The 20,127-nt window shown below is 41.6% G+C and overlaps 1 protein-coding gene across 1 annotated transcript; it reads left to right on the top strand.

Moving 5' to 3' along the window:
- The first annotated feature begins 3,871 nt into the window (after window positions 1-3,871).
- On the top strand, window positions 3,872-19,764 carry rbm25a (RNA binding motif protein 25a). Its single transcript, XM_015969449.3, has 18 exons — window positions 3,872-4,040; window positions 4,295-4,409; window positions 6,445-6,494; window positions 6,608-6,775; window positions 7,893-7,950; window positions 8,192-8,352; window positions 8,445-8,642; window positions 8,726-8,806; window positions 11,601-11,845; window positions 14,598-14,709; window positions 14,788-14,877; window positions 14,986-15,059; window positions 15,145-15,295; window positions 15,646-16,120; window positions 16,223-16,527; window positions 16,643-16,741; window positions 16,892-16,939; window positions 19,230-19,764. The coding sequence occupies exons 2-18, from the start codon at window positions 4,307-4,309 to the stop codon at window positions 19,320-19,322; spliced, it is 2,511 nt and encodes an 836-aa protein (XP_015824935.1). The 5' UTR covers window positions 3,872-4,040; window positions 4,295-4,306; the 3' UTR covers window positions 19,323-19,764.
- Window positions 19,765-20,127: the final 363 nt, after the last annotated feature.

Here is a 20,127-nt window from a genome sequence, read left to right as displayed (position 1 = left end):
CCCGGTGGTGCAACTCGTGTTTTTTACAGGGGCACGTTCCGTTTCAAATAGAGAGTGTGACGTCAGGGTGTGTGACAACACCTTCGAGTTGACCAATAGGAGAGCCCGGAGGAGGCGGGCTTTTTCCTGTACGCGTGAGAGCCGATGTAGGACAGGAGCTTCTCTTTTTTTATTCCTCAATGAGTCTCAATGAGAAGTGCAGCGCTGCTGAGTCATCGGAGTGGAAATTTCCAGAGTGGTACCGCGGTTCTGATGGACCTGCTTACATTACAGCGACTCAAGAGAGACAGGTGTTTTAGGGACAGCTCCGGAACCAAAACAAGTCCGGTGTTTTCCACTCACAAGAATCAATAGGGCTTGATTTATTTGCAAACTCTAAAAGGGGAAATGTTATGTTTATTTTCATCTTTAATATAATATAATATATAGTAGGTCTATATAGATATTGTATTGTATTATATTATATTATATTATATTATATTATATTATATTATATTGTATTATATTATATTATATTATATTATATTGCACTGTCTGGCCCAAAACGTTGCTTCTCTAATTCCCCATCATGGTCCCATCACTCTATGGATAGAACAGGATCAATCTGGACTCATCAGACCTTCTAACATGGCTGCAGAGTACAGTTTTTATGCTCTCTTTTTCTCCAGTTGCCTGTTGCATGCTGTAATAGCTTGTGGCTGATGTAAATGATCTGGTGTTGCTGCAGTTGGTCAGGTGTTGTTTCAGGAATATTATGTGTCTAAAGAATTTTGTCAGCTGAATGGGCAGGTGATTCCATCAGTGGGTTTTTTTCTATCCTGATCTCAAAGACATGTTCCAATATCACAAAGATTCATAGAGCCAAAGGAGCTTGAGATATTGCTTTCACACACGGATCTGTCACCCCAGAGTCCAGGCCTTAACTCCATTCAGAATGTTTGGGACATGCTGGAGAAGGCCTTGTTCAGTGGCCAGGTTCTTCCATCATCAGCACAAGATGCTGATGAAACTTCAGGCAGCACTGGGTGGAAACAAACCTTGTGACATAGCAGACGCTTACTGAAAAAGGGAACGGTTGCCAAATCAAAGGCGATCCAATGAACCAACGAATATGATATTTTGTCATAGCAACACGTATAATTATTTGTGTGTGTCTGTGTGTGTGTGTGTGTGTGGGGGGGGGGGGGTATGTGCAGGCAGTGCATATCATTTCCTGCATATTTAAAATATAATCTATGCCTGTGAACATTATGTATTTAATTTCTATATACGTTTAATGTCGAAAATGTTAACTCGTGCATTGGTTGCAGTTCATAATTTTACATTGTTTATCTATTCGTTCGTATTTTTTATGCTGTTTTTGCAGCGAATTCCGTGTCATTAAGCATTTTTCACGGTGTGTGGTTTTGTAACTGGTGGTGGAAAATGAATGACAAAACGACTGTTAATTTACACTATTTGGCGCCATCTAGCGTTTGAGAGCAGAAAATACCGATGGTTTCTCTTAGTACGGGCAGGATTTGCCCTGAGTTGATATTGTAAGGCAAAACCTTTCTCTACCTACCACAACGTTTACACGATGTATTACCTGAAAACAAATAACTGAATCATTTTTAAGCTTCAGTTATACTTCCGGTGCTAGATAATTAGGATGTTTGTATGTAACTGCCAACTAGTGTATGCTGTACATTTGAATACAATATTGTATTAATATTCATCATCATTCATCAAAGCTAATTTGTTAAATTATTGTAAAAAATGTGAAAATTAAAATAACTGTCCAGTTGTACCTTATTAAAATGGTAAAATTATTTCAAGAAAATGTTGAATTTGACTGAAAAAATGTAATTCTGCATGGAAACAAAATCTGTAACTGTGGCTACTTAAAATAAAAAAAGTTAATAGATTAGATTCGTATTAGTTTTTGGTTTATTTTTTAATATTTTCAGAAAGTTTCCAGTAATTCAAATACAGGTGCTGGCCAGTAAATTAGAATATCATCAAAAGGTTGAAAATATTTCAGTAATTCCATTCAAAACGTGAAACTTGTACATTATATTCATGCAATGCACACAGACCAATGTATTTCCAATGTTCATTACATTTAAATTTGATATTCATAAGTGACAACTAATGAAAACTCCAAATTTGGTATCTCAAAAAATTAGAATATTCTGAAAAGGCTGAATATAGAAGACACCTGCTGCCACTCTAATCAGCTGATTTACTCAAAACACCTGCAAAGGCCTTTAAAAGGTCCCTCAGTCTTGTTTTGAAGGCACCACAATCATGGGGAAGACTTCTGACTTAACAGCTGTCCAAAAGACAATCATTGACACCTTGCACAAGGAGGGCAAGACACAAAAGGTGATTGCTAAAGAAGCTGGCTGTTCGCAGAGCTCTGTGTCCAAGCACATTAACAGACAGGCGAAGGGACGGAAAAAATGTGGTAGAAAAAAAGTGTACAAGCTCTAGGGATAACCGCACCCTGCAGAGAATTGTGACGACAAACCCATTCAAAAATGTGGGGGAGATCCACAAAGAGTGGACTGCAGCTGGAGTCAGCGCTTCAAGAACCACCACGAGGAGACTCATGAAAGACATGGGATTCAGGTGTCGCATTCCGTGTGTCAAGCCACTCTTGAACATGAAACAGCGCAAGAAGCGTCTCGCCTGGGCCAAGGACAAAAAGGACTGGACTGATGCTGAGTGGTCCAAAGTTATGTTTTCTGATGAAAGCAAGTTCTGCATTTCCTTTGGAAATCAAGGACCCAGAGTCTGGAGGAAGAGCGGAGAAGCACAGAATCCACGTTGCATGAGGTCCAGTGTAAAGTTTCCACCGTCAGTGATGGTGTGGGGTGCCATGTCATCTGCCGGTGTTGGCCCACTCTGTTTCCTGAGGTCCAGGGTCAATGCAGCCGTCTACCAGGAAGTTTTAGAGCACTTCATGCTTCCTGCTGCTGACCAACTTTATGGGGATGCAGACTTCACCTTTCAACAGGACTTGGCACCTGCACACAGTGCCAAAACCACCAGCACCTGGTTCAAGGACCATGGTATCCCTGTCCTTGATTGGCCAGCAAACTCGCCTGACCTTAACCCCATAGAAAATCTATGGGGTATTGTGAAGCGGAGGATGCAATACGCTAGACCCAACAATGCAGAGGAGCTGAAGACGACTATCAGAGCAACCTGGGCTCTCATAACACCTGAGCAGTGCCACAGACTGATCGAGTCCATGCCACGCCGCATTACTGCAGTTATTGAGGCAAAAGGAGCCCCGACTAAGTATTGAGTGCTATACATGCACATTCTTTTCATGTTCATTCTTTTCAGTTGGCCAACATTAGAGAAAAAAACATTTTTTCATTGGCCTTTAGAATATTCTAATTTTTTGAGATACCAGATTTGATGTTTTCATTGGTTGTCACCTATAAATATCAAAATTAAACGTAATAAACATCGGAAATACATTGGTCTGTGTGCATTGCATGAATATAATGTACAAGTTTCACGTTTTGAATGGAATTACTGAAATATTTTCAACCTTTTGATGATATTCTAATTTACTGGCCAGCACCTGTAGTGTATTGTGAGTATAAAATAGTAACATGCATTCTCAGAACACCACATTAAAAATGTGATGCAGATTTATTATAACCAGGGTTATTGAATTTACATATGAAAAAAAGACTGCACAAATGCTGGTTTGGTGGAAGGTATCTTTTTTTTGTGTATGTGTGTGTGTTATGTTAAATGTGTAAGGGATCAGAGTGTGGACCCGGGTAATAAAAGCCTGAAAGACAAAGCAGAGGGTTTATAATGCCCACTATTCGTGTGTTTTCCCATGATTCCTTGAGAAAAGGTTCCAGATTTTCTTACATACGGGTTTCCTGTAGCCCACCGGTGTCAGAAACAGCGCATGCATTTGTTGCTACATTGTCCTGTTTTTTGTATTTATTGGGTTTTATTTTTGTAGGTAAATCGTAGCACCGCTGTTGGAGACTGGTTTTGTTCTGGGTCTTTATTTTACTCAGTAGGTGAGTAAATCCGTCCATGACTGCTGCAGCTAATGGAACTAGCAAGGTTAGCTAGTTAGAGCTAATTTAGCATTCACGTTCTAGATTTTATTAATCATTAATCCACCTTACTTAATCAATAGTACTAGCATTAGGCTGCACTATGCATATTTTATTGCTGTATTATTATTGTTTGCACAGTTTGATCCAACTGGAGGACACTTAAAGACGTGTCCCAGTGGTTGTAGCTGTTTAACATGTTTGTTATGTTTCAGGTTTCCTTCAGGATGTCATACTCTCCTCCAGTCCGCCCGCAGATCGGTATCCCTCAGTTACCTCCCAGGCTACCCCCTCCATCGTTCGCAGGCTTTGCCCCACCGGTTCCGCCAGGTATTGTCCAAATACCTTTTATAGTTGTGTTTGGACAGCAGCTCATTGCTTTGTTGTTAGCTTTTTAAAAGCATAAACGGTCTAAAATAACATATAATATCTGAAATGAAGATATGAAAACGCAGCTGTCTTTAGTCAAAATACTAGAAACAACTGCTATAAAACTAATAAAAGTGAATGATGCTAAAGTAAAACTCCAGTTATGTTTAAATGACAAAACATTTTAGCATCACATGGGTGTGTGATCAAATCTAAAAGACAGACTAAAAAAGATTAGCCTCCTTAAAGATTTCTTTAGTTTCTAACTTAAAGAGCAAGTCGTGCCCTACCAGAGTCTTCCATTTCCTGTTTGAGAAATGCGCCACTAGAAGGCGTTGCCTAGCAGACAGAGGGGGCAGAGTCGCTAACACACACACACACACACACACACACACACACACACACACACACACACACACACACACACACACACACACACACACACACACACACACACACACACACACACACACACAGACAGAGCGGCATTGTAATATTATATGGTACCAGCTAACGTCATAGCCAATAGCGATGGCAGATTTAAATTCAAATGTAGTGCAGAGTTTTTACCTGAAGACGGTGCAACACTGACAGTTTTAGGTAGTACCGGTATATTAAAATTTTGACTAAGATGCACTAAAGTGGCAATTTATTGACTACACATGTCTGCAGCATGATTCGACACTCCTTTATTTTTGAGTTTATAAGCAAAAAAAAAGTTGATTTGGGGGTGACTTGCTCTTTAAGTAAACACAAAATGCAGTGTTCAAGAGACTAAAGTGATCCAAACTAACCCCGCTCTGCTGGGAAAAGTAAATGACCTCTAAAGTTACAGCGCAAGTTCACTAAGAAACCACTTTTTATGTAATTTTTGTTATTCTGATTGGTTACTCTGACTCTAACATGCAGGCTAAACGTGAAAATAGTGTTCTACCCTATATCCTGCATTAACCGCCGATAGAAATTTGACGGGAAAATACTCTGTTTAGAAAAGCCTGAGACAACACAAGCTAATACCAGTATTCCCCCTACATAGGCTCAGCCGTGGCTCTGCACCACGGCTACAAAATTGACCCACCCCCCACTCTCACGGTAGACACACGGAAGCTAAACTTTCCAAGCACACTCCCCCCTTATGGGAGACACACGTAAGCAAATCGTTCCTTGAGCAAAGCCCCCCGCCCACTCTCATGCACGAGTGACCACCTCATCCCCTGCCATGGCTGGAAATATTTCTAGGGGAAACACTGGATACTAAATAGTCCATGAAACAAAAAGATCCACACTGTTGGCTAAAAATTCTGTATCAAGTTTAGTAGCAACAAAGCCAGGTCACCATCAGTTCATAGCCTCCTTTAACTCCCTCAGAGGAGTGTAGGCCGCGTTCACTCTGGTTTTAGCTCTTTGCTTCCCTTCCAAAGACATTACTTTCTTTGTTTCTTAAAGACGCTTCGCTTCTTACCTGATGAGCTTTGTCAATTCTTACCTCCCATATTCCAGTCAGAATTGACAAAGCTCCTCGGATGAGAAGCAAAACATCTTCAAGAAACCAAAGTTTAGTTGCCTTCATTCGAACTCTTTGAATTACCATGACCTGGATGACTGAGAACCTTCACCAGCATGCTCTCTTACTTTTACTTCCAGACTACGCCATGATGTCAGCAAAAAATGCAAACTTCTTTTGCTTTTTATTGACGGTCTGCAAACTGAAAAAGCTAACTGCTAGCCTTTATGTTAGCCACCGGCACAATAAACAGCTGCCACAGAACGGTTAATTGCAGTTTCTGGTCAGTAGAGGGCAGCAGAGTGCTCCGCAGTGTGAAGCTGCTCAAGTTTCTGCCTCAAGAACCACTGAAACTAGTTTGAAAACAATAGCTTAAAGTGTTTTATTGTTGTTCTAACTCTGCTTAGATTTTAATCAGGATCCATTTAGATTGTTGTGTTTGTTACAGGATTCTTTGTATTCAAAGAATAGATGAAGTTTTCTCATTTGCAGGTACCCCTATGATCCCCGTTCACATGGGCTTGTTGGCACCTCCACCCACAGTGAGTTTAGAACAGATGCTCTAACCCTAAACCACACAGTCTTTATATATTAGAAGTATAGTTTTAACAATCAAACAAGAGCCACAACCTAAAATTTGCATTGATGTTTGCAGGTTCTGGTCCCGACCACAGTTGCTGTTGTACAGAACCCTATAGTTCAAAAGAAAGACCTCAGCATGAGAGCCAAGGACCCAGAGGACACTGGGGCCCCTACCACCACGGTGTTTGTGGGCAACATCTCCGAAAAGGCTTCTGACATGTTGGTCAGACAGCTTCTAGCGGTGAGTGGTGAGGTGTTTTAATAAAGAAACCTTTCTCAGTGGCCTAGTGGTAGAGTGTCCGCCCTGAGGCCTAGTCCACACGTAGCCGGGGTTATTTGAAAACGAATATCCGCCCCTCCAAAAACTTGCATCCACACCACCGCGTTTTAAAAACAAATTCTGTCCACACGTACCCGGATAAATACGTTGTTAAGGACATGCCAGACCTGTAGGCGGCAGTACTTCCCCCGTTCTTAACCTCGTCCTTCGTCTGTGGTCTTCCGCAAGGAGCAGTAATTCTGCTTGCAAAAACAAAAAAGCAGAAAGCACTTGGACACTTGCTGGATCGGGTAGTGACAGAGCGCAGCTCTGAGGGCTTCCATGATGCCGGCTAGTGTAAACACAGGTCGCACACGTGATGTCAGCATTTTTTGTCGTGGAAAGTGACGTTGCGGACCTTAAAACTCCGGTTATGTCCGTCCACACGCGGACACCCAAAACGGAGAAAACGCAGATCTTCACTTTGGCCGGAGTTTTTACAAAGATCCGTTTTCGTGTGAAAAAACTCAGTTTTCGTGTGGATGACAGGCCAAAAGGTAGAAAAATATCTACGTTTTGGCAGATCCCCGGCTACGTGTGGACAGGGCCTGAGACTGGGAGATCAGGGGTTCGACTCCTGGTCGGGTCATACCAAAGACTTTGAAAAAATGGGACCCAATGCCTCCCTGCTTGACACTCAGCATTTAGGGGTTGGATTGGGGGGTTAAACCACCAAATGGTTCCCGAGCGCGGCTGTGTCTGCAGCTCACCGCTCCCCCAGGGGATGGGTCAAATGCGGAGAATAAATTTCGCACACACACCTGTGTGTGTGACAACTAATGGGACATTAACTTTAACTTTATATTGTGTAAAAGTGTAAAATCTTTACTTTCTCTAGGTGAGTAGTAGCATTCACATCTCATAAAAACTAAATATCTGCACAAAGGTGAACTACTTTTAACGTTTCTTGGAAATTAGAAAACAATTGATTTGCATAAATGTGGCCGTGATCGACAAATACATTATTTTATCAGAAGGCCTTTTTTCAATATGCATCAAGAAAAAATTAAAAATGTTATTTTTTTGTTTGTCAATATAGAAATGTGGAATAGTTCTAAGCTGGAAAAGGGTTCAAGGTGCCTCTGGGAAGCTTCAAGGTGAATTTTTATGTTTTTCTTCATGCAAGTCCTGCTATTTAATGCTTCAGAGACTTTTACCTTTATATCCTAATCTGTCACGTGATTTCACCTGTTCATGATGCAATGTGGATTCTGGTTTTCCTTTAAGATATTTTTAGCATCATGTGAATAATTCTTACGTAAACGCTTTAGTTCTTTTGAATGCAAAATAAGTATTTAATATTGTTACTAACGTTGGATTTGCTCTAACTGTCTGAAGCGTTTGGGTTCTGTGAGTATAAAGAGCCCGAGTCCACACTGCGAGCTCTCAGACTTCTACACGAGTTGCTCTTAGGGGATAAAAAGTTGTTGGTCAAGGTTGACGCCAAAACCAAGGCTCAGCTAGAAGAGTGGAAGGCCAAGAAGAGGAGCACCAACCAGGTATGATGTTCCCGTCATGAGTAAATGTGGGACTGAGGGGTTATTTTACTCAGATGTGTGTTTTTGTTTCATTTTCTTGCTTTGGCCTGAAGGGAGCCACAGATGGGTTAAAAAACGAAGAGGAAGGTGAGGAGGAGGACATTCTTGATGAAGAAACCTTGTGTCGGGACCAGGTTGTGAGGGGCGCCATAGACGTTCTTATTCGAGAATACTCAAGTGAGCTTAATGCCCCCTCACAGGATGGCGACGGCCAGCCGCGCAACAAGAAGCGCAAAGAGAAGAAAGAGGAGGTAATCTTTGGAAAAGGTACAGATTACATGAAAAGCTTCACTTTAGTTTCACGTTTTCATGATTTCCCCGTTCTGTCTGTAAGGACATTGCTGCCATGGAGCTGGAGGATGACAAGAGAGACCTCATTTCCAGAGAGATCAGTAAATTCCGGGACACACACAAGGTGTGTATCAGTCTGCTGTTATCCTGTAAATATCATTATTCTATTGAGTTACCGTAGATACTCCTCTGAAGGAAGCAGATTTCTCTGTCAGTACATGAACCAGCTGGTCAAATTCAGCCAGTAAAATGAATGAAAATGTTGATTTTGACTCTTAAATAGGAGTTTTTAGTGTCATAACTGCTAATCTGAGCCCGAAACAATCAGCACTAGCTAAAATCACCAGAGTGCATGGACGCAATGATTAAGCTCATCTATTGATTAAACCCCACCAATATGGTAGAGTTCATCTGGTGACTAGAGTGAGATGAGTGTCAGAATCTCAGCTTTGGGAAAAGTTAAGGAGGATAGAACGTAAGTAAGATGTTTCATTTCCTCTCTACTCTGATCGGGCGCTCCCCTCTGGAGGGTGTGCAGAGGGGCAACTGGCTCTCACTTCAGCAGAGTTTGATCTCCTAAACCTGTCGACGTAGGGGTGAAACCCTCTCCCCTGACTGGAGGAAGTGTTTGTGTCCTCAGCTTTGAGAAGGACGGGCAGCTTAGTCAACCTCTGTGTGTCCTCAGATAATGAATGATGTGTTTGAACACACAACAGCCGAGTCTAACCTCTGCAGTAGTTTAGACTGCAGCCAGTAGTGTTTGCTAAAGCAGGGAGCGCCTCTCCACAGCGCTCTGTGGTCTGAAGACATTAAAGGTAAGATCCAACTGTTGCTTTTTCAGTTTTTGAGCAGCTTCCCTTTATTGATAATAATAACGTAAACAACAATATAGTAGTGCTTTGGTAATTCTTTATTCAGAATAAATAGATAAAGCTTTAAATTATAAAAATAACAATTTAATTAAATCTAAAGCTCTAATACTCCAAATACACTGTGGCTTTATGTGGTTTTATGACCACGTTCAAAAATCTAGACCAAGTCTGTTTCCTAGAGAGTCGAATCGGCAAAGTGAATCCGACTGTGGATCCAGTCGTTTTCTTCCTGTTTTCTTCCCTTTCCTGTTCTCTGTTGTCATTATTTACCAGACCTGGCACATTACAAACATTCTCTTTTGAAGATAATCTGACCAGTTCAATAATCGTGTTGCTAGACGAGGTCTGAAATCAGCTAGTGGACTGTTTGATCTGTGGGTCTGACTAATATTAGTCAAACTGGGTCGGAGAGACCAGAACGACATCATGAACCAACCTGCAGGTAAGACTGGTTCACTTGTGGCAGAAATGAAATGTAGCATTTGACTGTTCAGCTATGACATCAATGGTTTTACACTGAACCCAACACTTCACAGATGATGTTTGGAGGCTTTTTTTCTGACTTGACCCTGACCTGCTCTTCCTCCCACACCGAGCCTATAGGAGGTTTAGGGCCAGAGAAGTGCTGTATCTGTAGTTCATCACCTGTAAGTTGCCCCACAGCAACTTCAGTCACGTTCATAAAAACACCACCGTGTTGTTATTGTGGCGCGACCCCACACAACCTCAAAACATCAGGAGGTGCCAACGTTTGCTGGGCATCTCTGCATCTCACCCATCCGTGACGAAAACATGTCGATTCTGATTATGTAATTGACTTTAGTGGGCCTCCATAAGCCAGGACATTTAATCCACTTGGCACCCGCAGGTAACACGGCAGCAGAGTGACGTCAGTACTTTACATTCGTGCATTTAGGGTCATTTAACCTCGTGTCAAACGTGTTCATCCCTCAGGATCTCACATCAGATCCAGCTTATTACTCACGGCTACACATTGATTTGGAAAATGGGTGGAGATGAGTGAGACGGATACTCATCTTACCCCGCAGCAGTTTATGTTTTATTGGAATGCCTTCCTGTTACATCAGAGCATTATCTCAAACCGCCAGATATCCTATGGTAATGGCTTCAGAGACTGGATTGACCTTTTTTGTGTGAGGTGAAATAAAACTAATGTAACATGTGACTGACTGAGAGTCGGGAAAACAGTTTCTACTCTGAAGTAACAAGAACAACATTTTCTGTGTTTAGAGTTAACGATTAGACCAGAAAGACTAAAACGAACATCCAGTAGATGGTTTAAACTGGGGATGTGTATTGGTGAAAATATGGCGATACGATGCGTACCACGATACAGGGGAGACGATACAACATACCTTGATATTGCGAAACATTCAGTAATGCGATGTTGGCGATTATTTTTGACTGAATTAATTGTAGGAAAATTCATTAAACAGTCCAAACTGATACGTTTAACATGAGGTATCTGAACCATAATAGAGGAATTTACAGTTCAGTGGTGGAAACAAAACCCACTGCACACTGCTGCCAACAAGCGGTCAGTGTTTGCACCAAAAGAAAAGAAAATACACAAATGTTTGCCTGTAAAAATTCCATACACAACTTTTGAATATTGATATATCGCTGGAAAAAATATCACGATATATCGGCATATCGATCTTTTCTTACATCCCTAATGTAAACCACACACACACACACACACTCCCTAACTGGGTTCTTTAGGTGTCTGTGGAGAACTGAGTACGGTTTAATGGTTTTACATAAAGAGGTGTGTAAACATCAGACCTGCTCTAGCGGTGGACCGCTCCTCCTGGAGGAAACTGCAAGACTTCCAGACTTGGAGCAGCCATCTTCTTCTTTCCCATGAGTCCTGGTCGTATGTAAACGTGTACAGAACAGACAGTCTGAATAGTTTTGTGGTGATGATGATGATGTCGTTATGTTTTCATTGTGATTCTTATTGTTTAAACACTTTTTTTGGTGTTTAGTGACAATGTCCCGTTTTCTCCTGTTGGTCTTGTACAGAAACTGGAAGAGGAGAAAGGAAAGAAAGACAAAGAACGGCAGGAGCTGGAGAAGGAAAGGAGGGAGAGGGACAAAGAACGGGAACGAGAGAGGGAGCGTCGGGATCGAGAGAAAGAGAAGGAAAGGGAGAGGGAGAAGGAGCGGGATAGAGATCGAGAACGCGAACGGGAGAAAGATAGAGAACGCGAGAGGACTAAGGAGCGGGAGAGAAGTCGAGACATCAGCGAAGCTCGCAGCAAGTCCGGGTCAGTGACTTGTCTTAATGACTTAATAACGATAAAATAATTACAGCCAAATGTATTATAACAGTAAACATCTGGACATGAATTAACACCTGTAATAATATTGATTATATTGTTGTTCAGCGTAGGAGTCAGCCACTAGGGGGTGTTATGTTTCAGCTTTAACATTCTTGTTATTTTATATCCCACAGTGGGGCAAAAAGGTTTTTGGTGTCCACCAATTTATATTTGTTCTCCCACTTAAAAAGATTAGAGAGGCCTGTAATTTTCATAATAGGTGCACTTCAACTGTGAGAGACGGAGTGTAAAAAATCCAGAAAATCCCAGTCGGATTTTTAAAGGATTTATTTTTATAAGAAAAAATGACCCGAAGAGAACCGTAACCACAATAACAAAAGTTACTATTTAACACACAATGGATTAAAATCCTGCAGCACTCCAAAATTCCACCTGCCAGCACATGTCCAGGCCCATCTGAAGTTGGCCAGAGACCATCTGGGTGATCCAGAGGAAGACTGGGAGAATGTCATGCGGTCAGATGAGACCAAAATAGAACTCTTAGGTATGAATGCCACTCACCGTGTTTAGAGGGGGAGGAATGCTGAGTTGCATGCCAAGAACACCATACCCACTGTGAAGCACGGGAGTGGAAACATTATGCTTTGGGGTGCTTTTCTGCAAAAGGGACAGGATGGCTGATCTGTATTGAGAGCCATGCACTGTGAGGTTTTGGGCAAAAACCTTCCAAGATGAAACACACTTAGATTTTCAAGCATAACAAACACACCACTCAGACAACCAGAACCTGCAAATATCTAAAACATATTTCAAGGTTTGGAGAGGCCTAGCCAGTCTCCAGACCTCAATCAATATCGAATCTGTGAAGGGAATTAAGACCATCAGTAGCCCCAAAACATCAAAGGTCTAGAGAAGATCTGCATGTAAAATGGGCCAAAATACCAGCAATAGCAGTGTGAGCAAACCTGGTGAAGACATTTGATCTCTGTCATTGTTGACAAGATTGCATTAGAAAGTAATAATTTAGTAATTCACTAAATACTTATTTTCTGCACCAAAATACAAACGAATACTAAAAATCAGACTGTGATTTCCTGGATTTTAATTTTTTTACATTCACTCTGTCACAATGTTGATGGCTGCCAAATACCGTTTTGCCCCACATACGCTCAAACTGAACGTCATTCAACTCTAATTAAAATGATGGAGTATTCTTGTCACAGGGAGAATGTCAGGGTCCAGTTATCCATCCATCATACCAGTAATACCACATAATTCATAACCATCATAGTTGTTGCTTCATTTAGACTCTAGAATCATCTTCAGCTTTATTTTTTTTATTGTCTTCTTTCATGCATTCATGCATCCATGAAGCAGAAAACCTGGTTTAGAGTTCCTTTTGTTAACTTTGAAAATATTATTAGATGCCTGAGTTAATTATTGAATAACATTAAAGGGGCATTATGGAAATTTGACAGCCAAAACATGTATAGAAATAATAAATTTCTTCTTCATACATTCTCCTGCAATGCCCTGGTCCTGTAGAATGAGCCCTGGCATTTTTACTGTGATTGCCTGTTTTTCTGTAAAATCACAGAAAAAGAGAGCTGCTCGGGTCGAGCAGGCTGCTTCATGCGCGTTCACGCTCAGGCATCGCCCGTAGCATTTGCTATCCGTAGCTTTAGCAGCAGAGAGAGCGGTAGTGCCACTTTGTCGCTGTTTCTAACGCCTAGTGACAAAGCTAGCTACATTTCTGAGGACCCTTAGCTACTTTCTGTAGAACTTTCTTCTAGATATTTCCTGCAAATTAGCAACAAAATAGCCATTTTCACTCCAAACCGTTCTTTGAACGTTGTTTCAGCTGTCATCAAGGATATATATGTTACAGATACAATGGACGTCACTGGCGCTTTAGCTCACCTAGTAAGACGTCGGACTCCCGTGCAGGAGACCCGGGTTTGATTCTGGATGTGAAGATAGTTTATTTAGAGTTTCTTTTTTTACATTAATGGTATATTTTTTTTACATTAAGATGCCCAAATTTTTATTTGAAACCCGCCGAACGGCATTGAATTCACAGATAAAAAAGATGTGGGTTCAACTTTAATTTAGAACAATTTTTCAAGCAAGGGAAGGGAATGATCTGAGCATGCAGCAGGACTGGCCCATCCCCCCCCCCCCCCCCCCACACACACATGGGACTGTCTCAGCTGTTATTTTCGTTAAGGAGTGTGCACGTACAGCATGCGCGCCTCGTGCACGAGCCTACTATTGAAGCTGCCGTTACGCTTTTGGTCTGAGGGGGCAATCGCGAGCATAAAAATTCAAAAGTCCGAAAAGTCCCTTTAAGAAAAGAACAATAGTTTGACATGTTAGTATTTTAACCTTTATACTTTATTTAATTAGTACTCGATCGTCTATGATTCCCTAAAAAGAATACTTTTCGAAGCGATAATTCCACCTGTTCCCATGTCTGTTTATTCATCATTTACATGGCCGCACTATCATTTAGAATGGTTGTGAGAGTTTGCACAGCAACTTGGTGAACAAGGTTGTAACGGTACCTCTGTAATGCCGGTTTGGTACGTACTTTAGTTTTATTTTCATGGTTTGGTTCATTTTCGTTCTGGTAAGGTAACAAAGAAAAGGTTTTCTTTTGTTAAAAGGTCTAAACATTTGTTTTTTGAGTATGCAATATATTCGAAAGCTATAATCTGTAACTTGCTGTGTTCTGCAGGGAGAGAACTAGAGAGGAGAAAAAACGTACCCGTGACGAAGATGAGGAAGACATTTTTGAACGTCGGAGACTCGAGAGAAGATTGCGAGACAAAGAGGCTGCTTACCAAGAGGTGTGTGCGTCATCATTTGATTGCTAAATGTGCTGATTGTTTTTTGTGCCCGAGTGCTAAATGATTGTGTTTTTGAAGCGTCTTAAAAACTGGGAGATCCGAGAGAGGAAGAAGACTCGTGACTACAGTAAAGAAACTGAGAGGGAGGACGAGAGGCGACGTGAAATGGTAACACACTTTACACAAGAGGAAGTCAGATTTTTGCTACTTATAGGATTAGATGCGTCTTTCTGTATTTATGGAGATTTTCTAATTGTTATTGTTTGTTTAAAATAGATGAAAGAAGCTAAACGACTGAAAGAGTTCCTTGAAGATTATGACGATGACCGGGATGATCCGAAGTACTACAGGTGATTATCTCATTGCGCATTCGGAGAAGTGTGTTTCACTGTTTTTACGTCATTAATTAGTGCTCTGTGTTGTTTTCGTCCTCAGGGGCAGCGCTCTGCAGAAACGACTTCGCGATCGAGAAAAGGAGATAGAAATGGATGAGCGAGACCGTAAGAGAGAGAAGGAGGAGCTGGAAGAGATCAGACAAAGACTTTTAGCTGAGGGTCACCCTGATCCAGATGCTGAGCTGCAGAGGGTTGGTTCTCTTGCACTCATTCACACAACCGTTCATGCAGTCAGTTCAGTTTATTTATATAGTCTCAAGGCACTGCATCAAGTAAAACAATCCAACTGAGTTCAGTTCATTATGCCAATTAGTTAATAGTAAGGAAACCCAGCCGATTGCATCGAGTCACTGACTTGTTGTGCCAGAGACTTTCCAGCAATCCCCATACTAAGGAAGCATGTAGTGACAGTTGAGAGGAAAATGCCCTTTTAACAGGAAGAAACCTCCAACAGAACTTGGCCCAGTATGAGCAGCCATTCGCCGCGACTCACAATCAAATATTTTACTGTGTAAATTTTGTGTATCGCTTGTCTTTGAAGCTTGAGGAGGAAGCAGAGCGCAGACAACAGCCCCCTCTGAACCTTGAACCTGAGGAGGTCATAAGCAAAGAGAAAACTCACCGAGATCGGGAACGAGACCGGCATCGAGATCGGGATCGGGATCGGGATCAGGATCGAGAAAGGGAAAGGGGAAGGGAACGAGAGAAGAGAGGTTCAGAGAGGCCTGTGGAGCATAAGTCCCAGGTGCCCCAGCAACATTCAGATGATTATGTGAATGAAGGGCAGGAGGATGACTCCCACGATGGCAAGGACTCACAAGAAACCAAGCCTCAGCTCAAACCCATCATGCGACCAATCACCACTGCCCCCTCGGTTTCCTCTGCCAGTGGGAACGCGACTCCAAACACACCTGGCAACGAATCTCCCTGTGGCATAATCATTCCTGGCGAGAACACTCCCGATGTCCTACCTTTAGAAGAGAACCGACCCAAGATCGGTCTCAGTCTCAGACTCGGTGAGTTCTGTAGTAAACTCGGCACAAGAGGTGTGTTGAGGTGCAGTATTTTTATTTTTTTTGCCAGATTGCATCAGTACCCCTCCTCGTTTTCTCTTCCAGGTACGACCAACAGTCCCAGCCAGCTGAGCATGGGGAAGAGAAAGAAGCTCACCACAGTTGATAGTGTTTTCAACAAGTTTGACGAAGAAGAAGCTGATGAGCAACCTTGTAAAAGGAAACTGGTTCCGCTGGATTACGGCGACGATGACAAGAGTCTTGGGCTTGATGGGGCAGAAATCTCCTCGACTAAAAACAGCATAAACACAGAAGAGAAACGCAAGCATATAAAGAGCCTTATAGAGAAGATCCCCACCTCCAGACCTGAGCTCTTCTCCTACCCTCTGGACTGGGCTATGGTTGATTCGGTAAAAAACCCAAATACACTCTAAAAACCAATCCGTAAAGGTCTTGTATAAATCTGTCTTAATCTGATATCAGTTGATCAGCATTTGAACACTAGTTGATGTTTATCTTCTCCAGAATCTGATGGATCGTCGCATTAGACCATGGATCAATAAGAAGATTATTGAATACATCGGAGAAGAGGAGCCCACTCTGGTTGATTTTGTTTGTACCAAGGTTTGTTTTTAAACCCTGAATGGAGAATCACAATATTTCTAAAGCATTTAGTTTTTATAACTGTGGTGGATTACAGGAAGTCTATTTCAGTTCCTTTCGTTGGGGCCGATTTCCACCTGGCTGACTCTTCTTTTTTGTCTTCATGCTCAGATAATGGCCCACAGCAGTCCTCAGGGTATTCTTGATGATGTTGCTATGGTAAGTTTGGTTCAATATGTATTGGATTTGTTTATTTTTTTCTACACTTTAAATCGCTATGGTAAATCTGCAAAAAAAAAAAAGCTAGCTTTTGAACACAAATGCATTCACAGAACTCCCACCCCTCTTATTGGCTATTATTCATAGGCCACACCCTCCTGATATTACACTGAACAAAAAAATGAACGCAACATTTGTTTTTGCTTCTGTTTTTCATGAGCTGAACTCAAACATCTGAAACTTTTTCTACATACACAACACACCCATGATTCTCAAATATTGTTCTGAAATCTGTCCACGTGTTTGTTAGTGAGCACTTTTCCTTTACCAAGATGATCCATCCCACCTCACAGGTGCGGCATATCAAGGGGCTGGTCAGTAGCCTGGCCTGCCAGACTCCTCCTCTGTTTAATTCTGCATAGAGAAAGGATCTGGGAATGCTCCTATTCAAATAACCCCACCCCGTGGGAATTCTAACCGAGCCGATCAGCACTGAGTAGCGTACATCACACACCATAACTCCGAGTTTGTCAAACATGGCGACTGAAGCGGAGTTCGCGGGGCTCTTTCCTCTTTTCTTAATGACTTGGACACCTCTTTAAAACAACAAGTAGAAGCGCTAAAAGCATTTATTTAAAAAAAAAAAGATGTTTGCGCTGTTGTCAGACGCCTTTTTTTTTTTAAATTTTACTACGGCTAAAAAACTACAGCATCACGCAGTACAGTTGGCATTTTCGTCTTTTTTCTGATTGGTTATTTTTGAGCTGCCTAGTCCCGCCCCTCAAGTGCCTCTCTGGCTATGAGTTACCAGACTCTTTCTCTGTGCAGAATTAAACAGAGGATGAGCCTGGCAGGCCAGGCTAGCTGATTAGACAACATGAATAATGTACAGACTGCCCACAATAAAAGGACACCCTGACATGTGCACAGTTTTGCTTTATGGGGCAGACAACCTGTCAGTATCTGGTGTGGCTACCATTTGCCTCACGCAGGGCAAAACATCTCCATCGTTGATCAGGTTGTTGATTGTGGAGTGTTGGTCCACTCCTCTTCAATAGCTGTGTGAAGTTGCTGAATATTGGCAGGAACTGGAACACGCTGTTGTATACGCCGATCCAGAGCATCCCAAACATGCTCAGTGTGTAACATGTCTGGTGAGTATGCTGGCCATGCAAGAACTGGGATGTTTTCAGCGTCCAGGAATTGTGTACAGATCCTTGCAATATGGGTCCGTGTGTTATCATGCTGCAACATGAGGTGATGGTTGTGGCTGAATAGCACAACAATGGGCCTCAGGATCTCATCAATTGAAGAGGAACCCAGCATTCAAAATGCCATCAATAAAATGCACCTGTGTTCATAGTTCATAACATACGCCTGCCCATACCAGTACCCCAGCGCCACCATGGGACACCCGTTCTTCAACGTTGACATCAGCAAACCGCTCACCCACACAACACCACACACTCTGTCTCCCATCTGCCGTAAACAGTGAAAAACAGGACTCATCTGTGAATTTGAATAGGAGAGTTCCCAGATCCTTTCTCTGTGCAGAATTAAACAGAGGAGTCTGGCAGGCCAGGCTACTAATCAGCCCCTTGATATGCCACACCTGTGAGGTGGAATGGATCATCTTGATAAAGGAAAAGTACTTAAGAACACACACATAGACGGATTTCAGAACAATAATTGAGAATCATGGGTGTTTTGTGTATGTAGACAAATTTTCAGATATTTGAATTCAGCTCATGAAAAATGGGAGTAAAAACAAGTGTTACGTTTATATTTTTGTTCAGTGTAGAACTTGCATTGCTGCAGTAAACGAGAGAGCGCTAAACACCAGTCGCTGTTTTCTAGGTCCAAACATCGTTTTGTTTGTTTTGGAGGACCCATTTTAATGCAGAAGTGCGGTGGTTTGGAGAGACCAACACCCGGATGGTCCAATCGTTGGTTTAGAACCGGTTTTAAGAAAAATGCAAGAGAACCACTTAATCTCCACAAAAATGTATAGCTATACAATGTTAGAATTTTGTTCAGTGGCATGAAAAAATGTTTTAAGCTAGCTTGTTTAGCAGATTTGCCATTGTAGCTTTAAATAGCTTTTTGGGGTGTGGCATTTACAGCAATCCTTCCAAATTAAACTAAATGTGATTATTTACACTTCACACATTGGATTCCTGAAGAACAGCTAATCATAATATAATTTGGTGCTTAATAAAACTGGTATCACACAGCTGACAGCACTGATCTGCTGACGGCTTTAGCTTTAACTGATCTGTTTGTGTTTCAGGTCCTTGATGAAGAAGCCGAAGTCTTCATAGTTAAAATGTGGAGGTTACTGATATATGAAACAGAAGCCAAAAAGATTGGTTTGGCAAAATAAAGACCATAAAGCTTTCTGTTCAACTAGATTGACCTTTCAGGATCCACAGACTAAACATGTGCCCACACCCCCCTCTATTCTGTCTGCAAGGGGCTGCTACTGTGTGCGTGTGCATTTGTGTGTGTTAATGAAAAGATCTGAGTTGTGAACAAAGGGGTTTGCAAAAATGTTTTGCATGGTAAGACAAGCTGTATTTCTCCCATTTTGTTGACTGTTGCAGAAAGGACCAGAGAATAGAGCTGCAAATTAGCCATTGGCTGGAATTCCTTGCTGCAAATGTTTACTTTGTATCACTGATTTTATGTAACATCCCTGTTTAAAGACGTTTTATGCTAATTGATTATATAAAAGACATTTCACCCAAGTTGTTGGAACATTGGACATTCTGCTTTGATTTTGGAAGCACATCTCTGGTATGAGCCAATAAACGTGCTTAAAAAAACTTGTAGTGAAATACTTTTGTTTACGCTATGCTATAGAACAGTGACACCTCTGTGTAAGGTTTAGAGACGTGTCATTCTGACCTTCGACCTTGTTTCTAAGGCTTTGTTTCTGATAAGCTGTCAAGGCAGTAAGAAAATATGTGATTTGTGTGGAGACGTTTATCTGATGGCGCTAACTATTATGCTGTTGTCTCAAACTATCTCAAATATTAAAACTCCACACTTGTGAACAGACTAAAAAATAATCAGTTGGAGAAGTTAGAAAAAAATTGTTATTTAAAAATCTGATGGATTAATAGAGTAATTATTTTCATTTACTGTTTCACACAAAGTAGAGGGACAACGTCAAATAAAATGTAACA

Source organism: Nothobranchius furzeri, chromosome 18, assembly GCF_043380555.1.
Source record: "Nothobranchius furzeri strain GRZ-AD chromosome 18, NfurGRZ-RIMD1, whole genome shotgun sequence".
Classification (NCBI taxonomy): domain Eukaryota; kingdom Metazoa; phylum Chordata; class Actinopteri; order Cyprinodontiformes; family Nothobranchiidae; genus Nothobranchius; species Nothobranchius furzeri.
The sequence above is the reverse complement of the archived record's forward strand: the minus strand, read 5'-3'. Positions and strand labels throughout refer to the sequence as shown.

Coding starts and splice junctions, on each gene's coding strand:
- rbm25a (XM_015969449.3), top strand. CDS start 4,307: ATGTCATACTCTCCTCCAGTCCGCCCGCAGATCGGTATCCCTCAGTTA. Junction 8,353..8,444: donor AGAAGAGGAGCACCAACCAG/GTATGATGTTCC, acceptor TTTGGCCTGAAG/GGAGCCACAGATGGGTTAAA. Junction 14,878..14,985: donor ACGAGAGGCGACGTGAAATG/GTAACACACTTT, acceptor TGTTTAAAATAG/ATGAAAGAAGCTAAACGACT.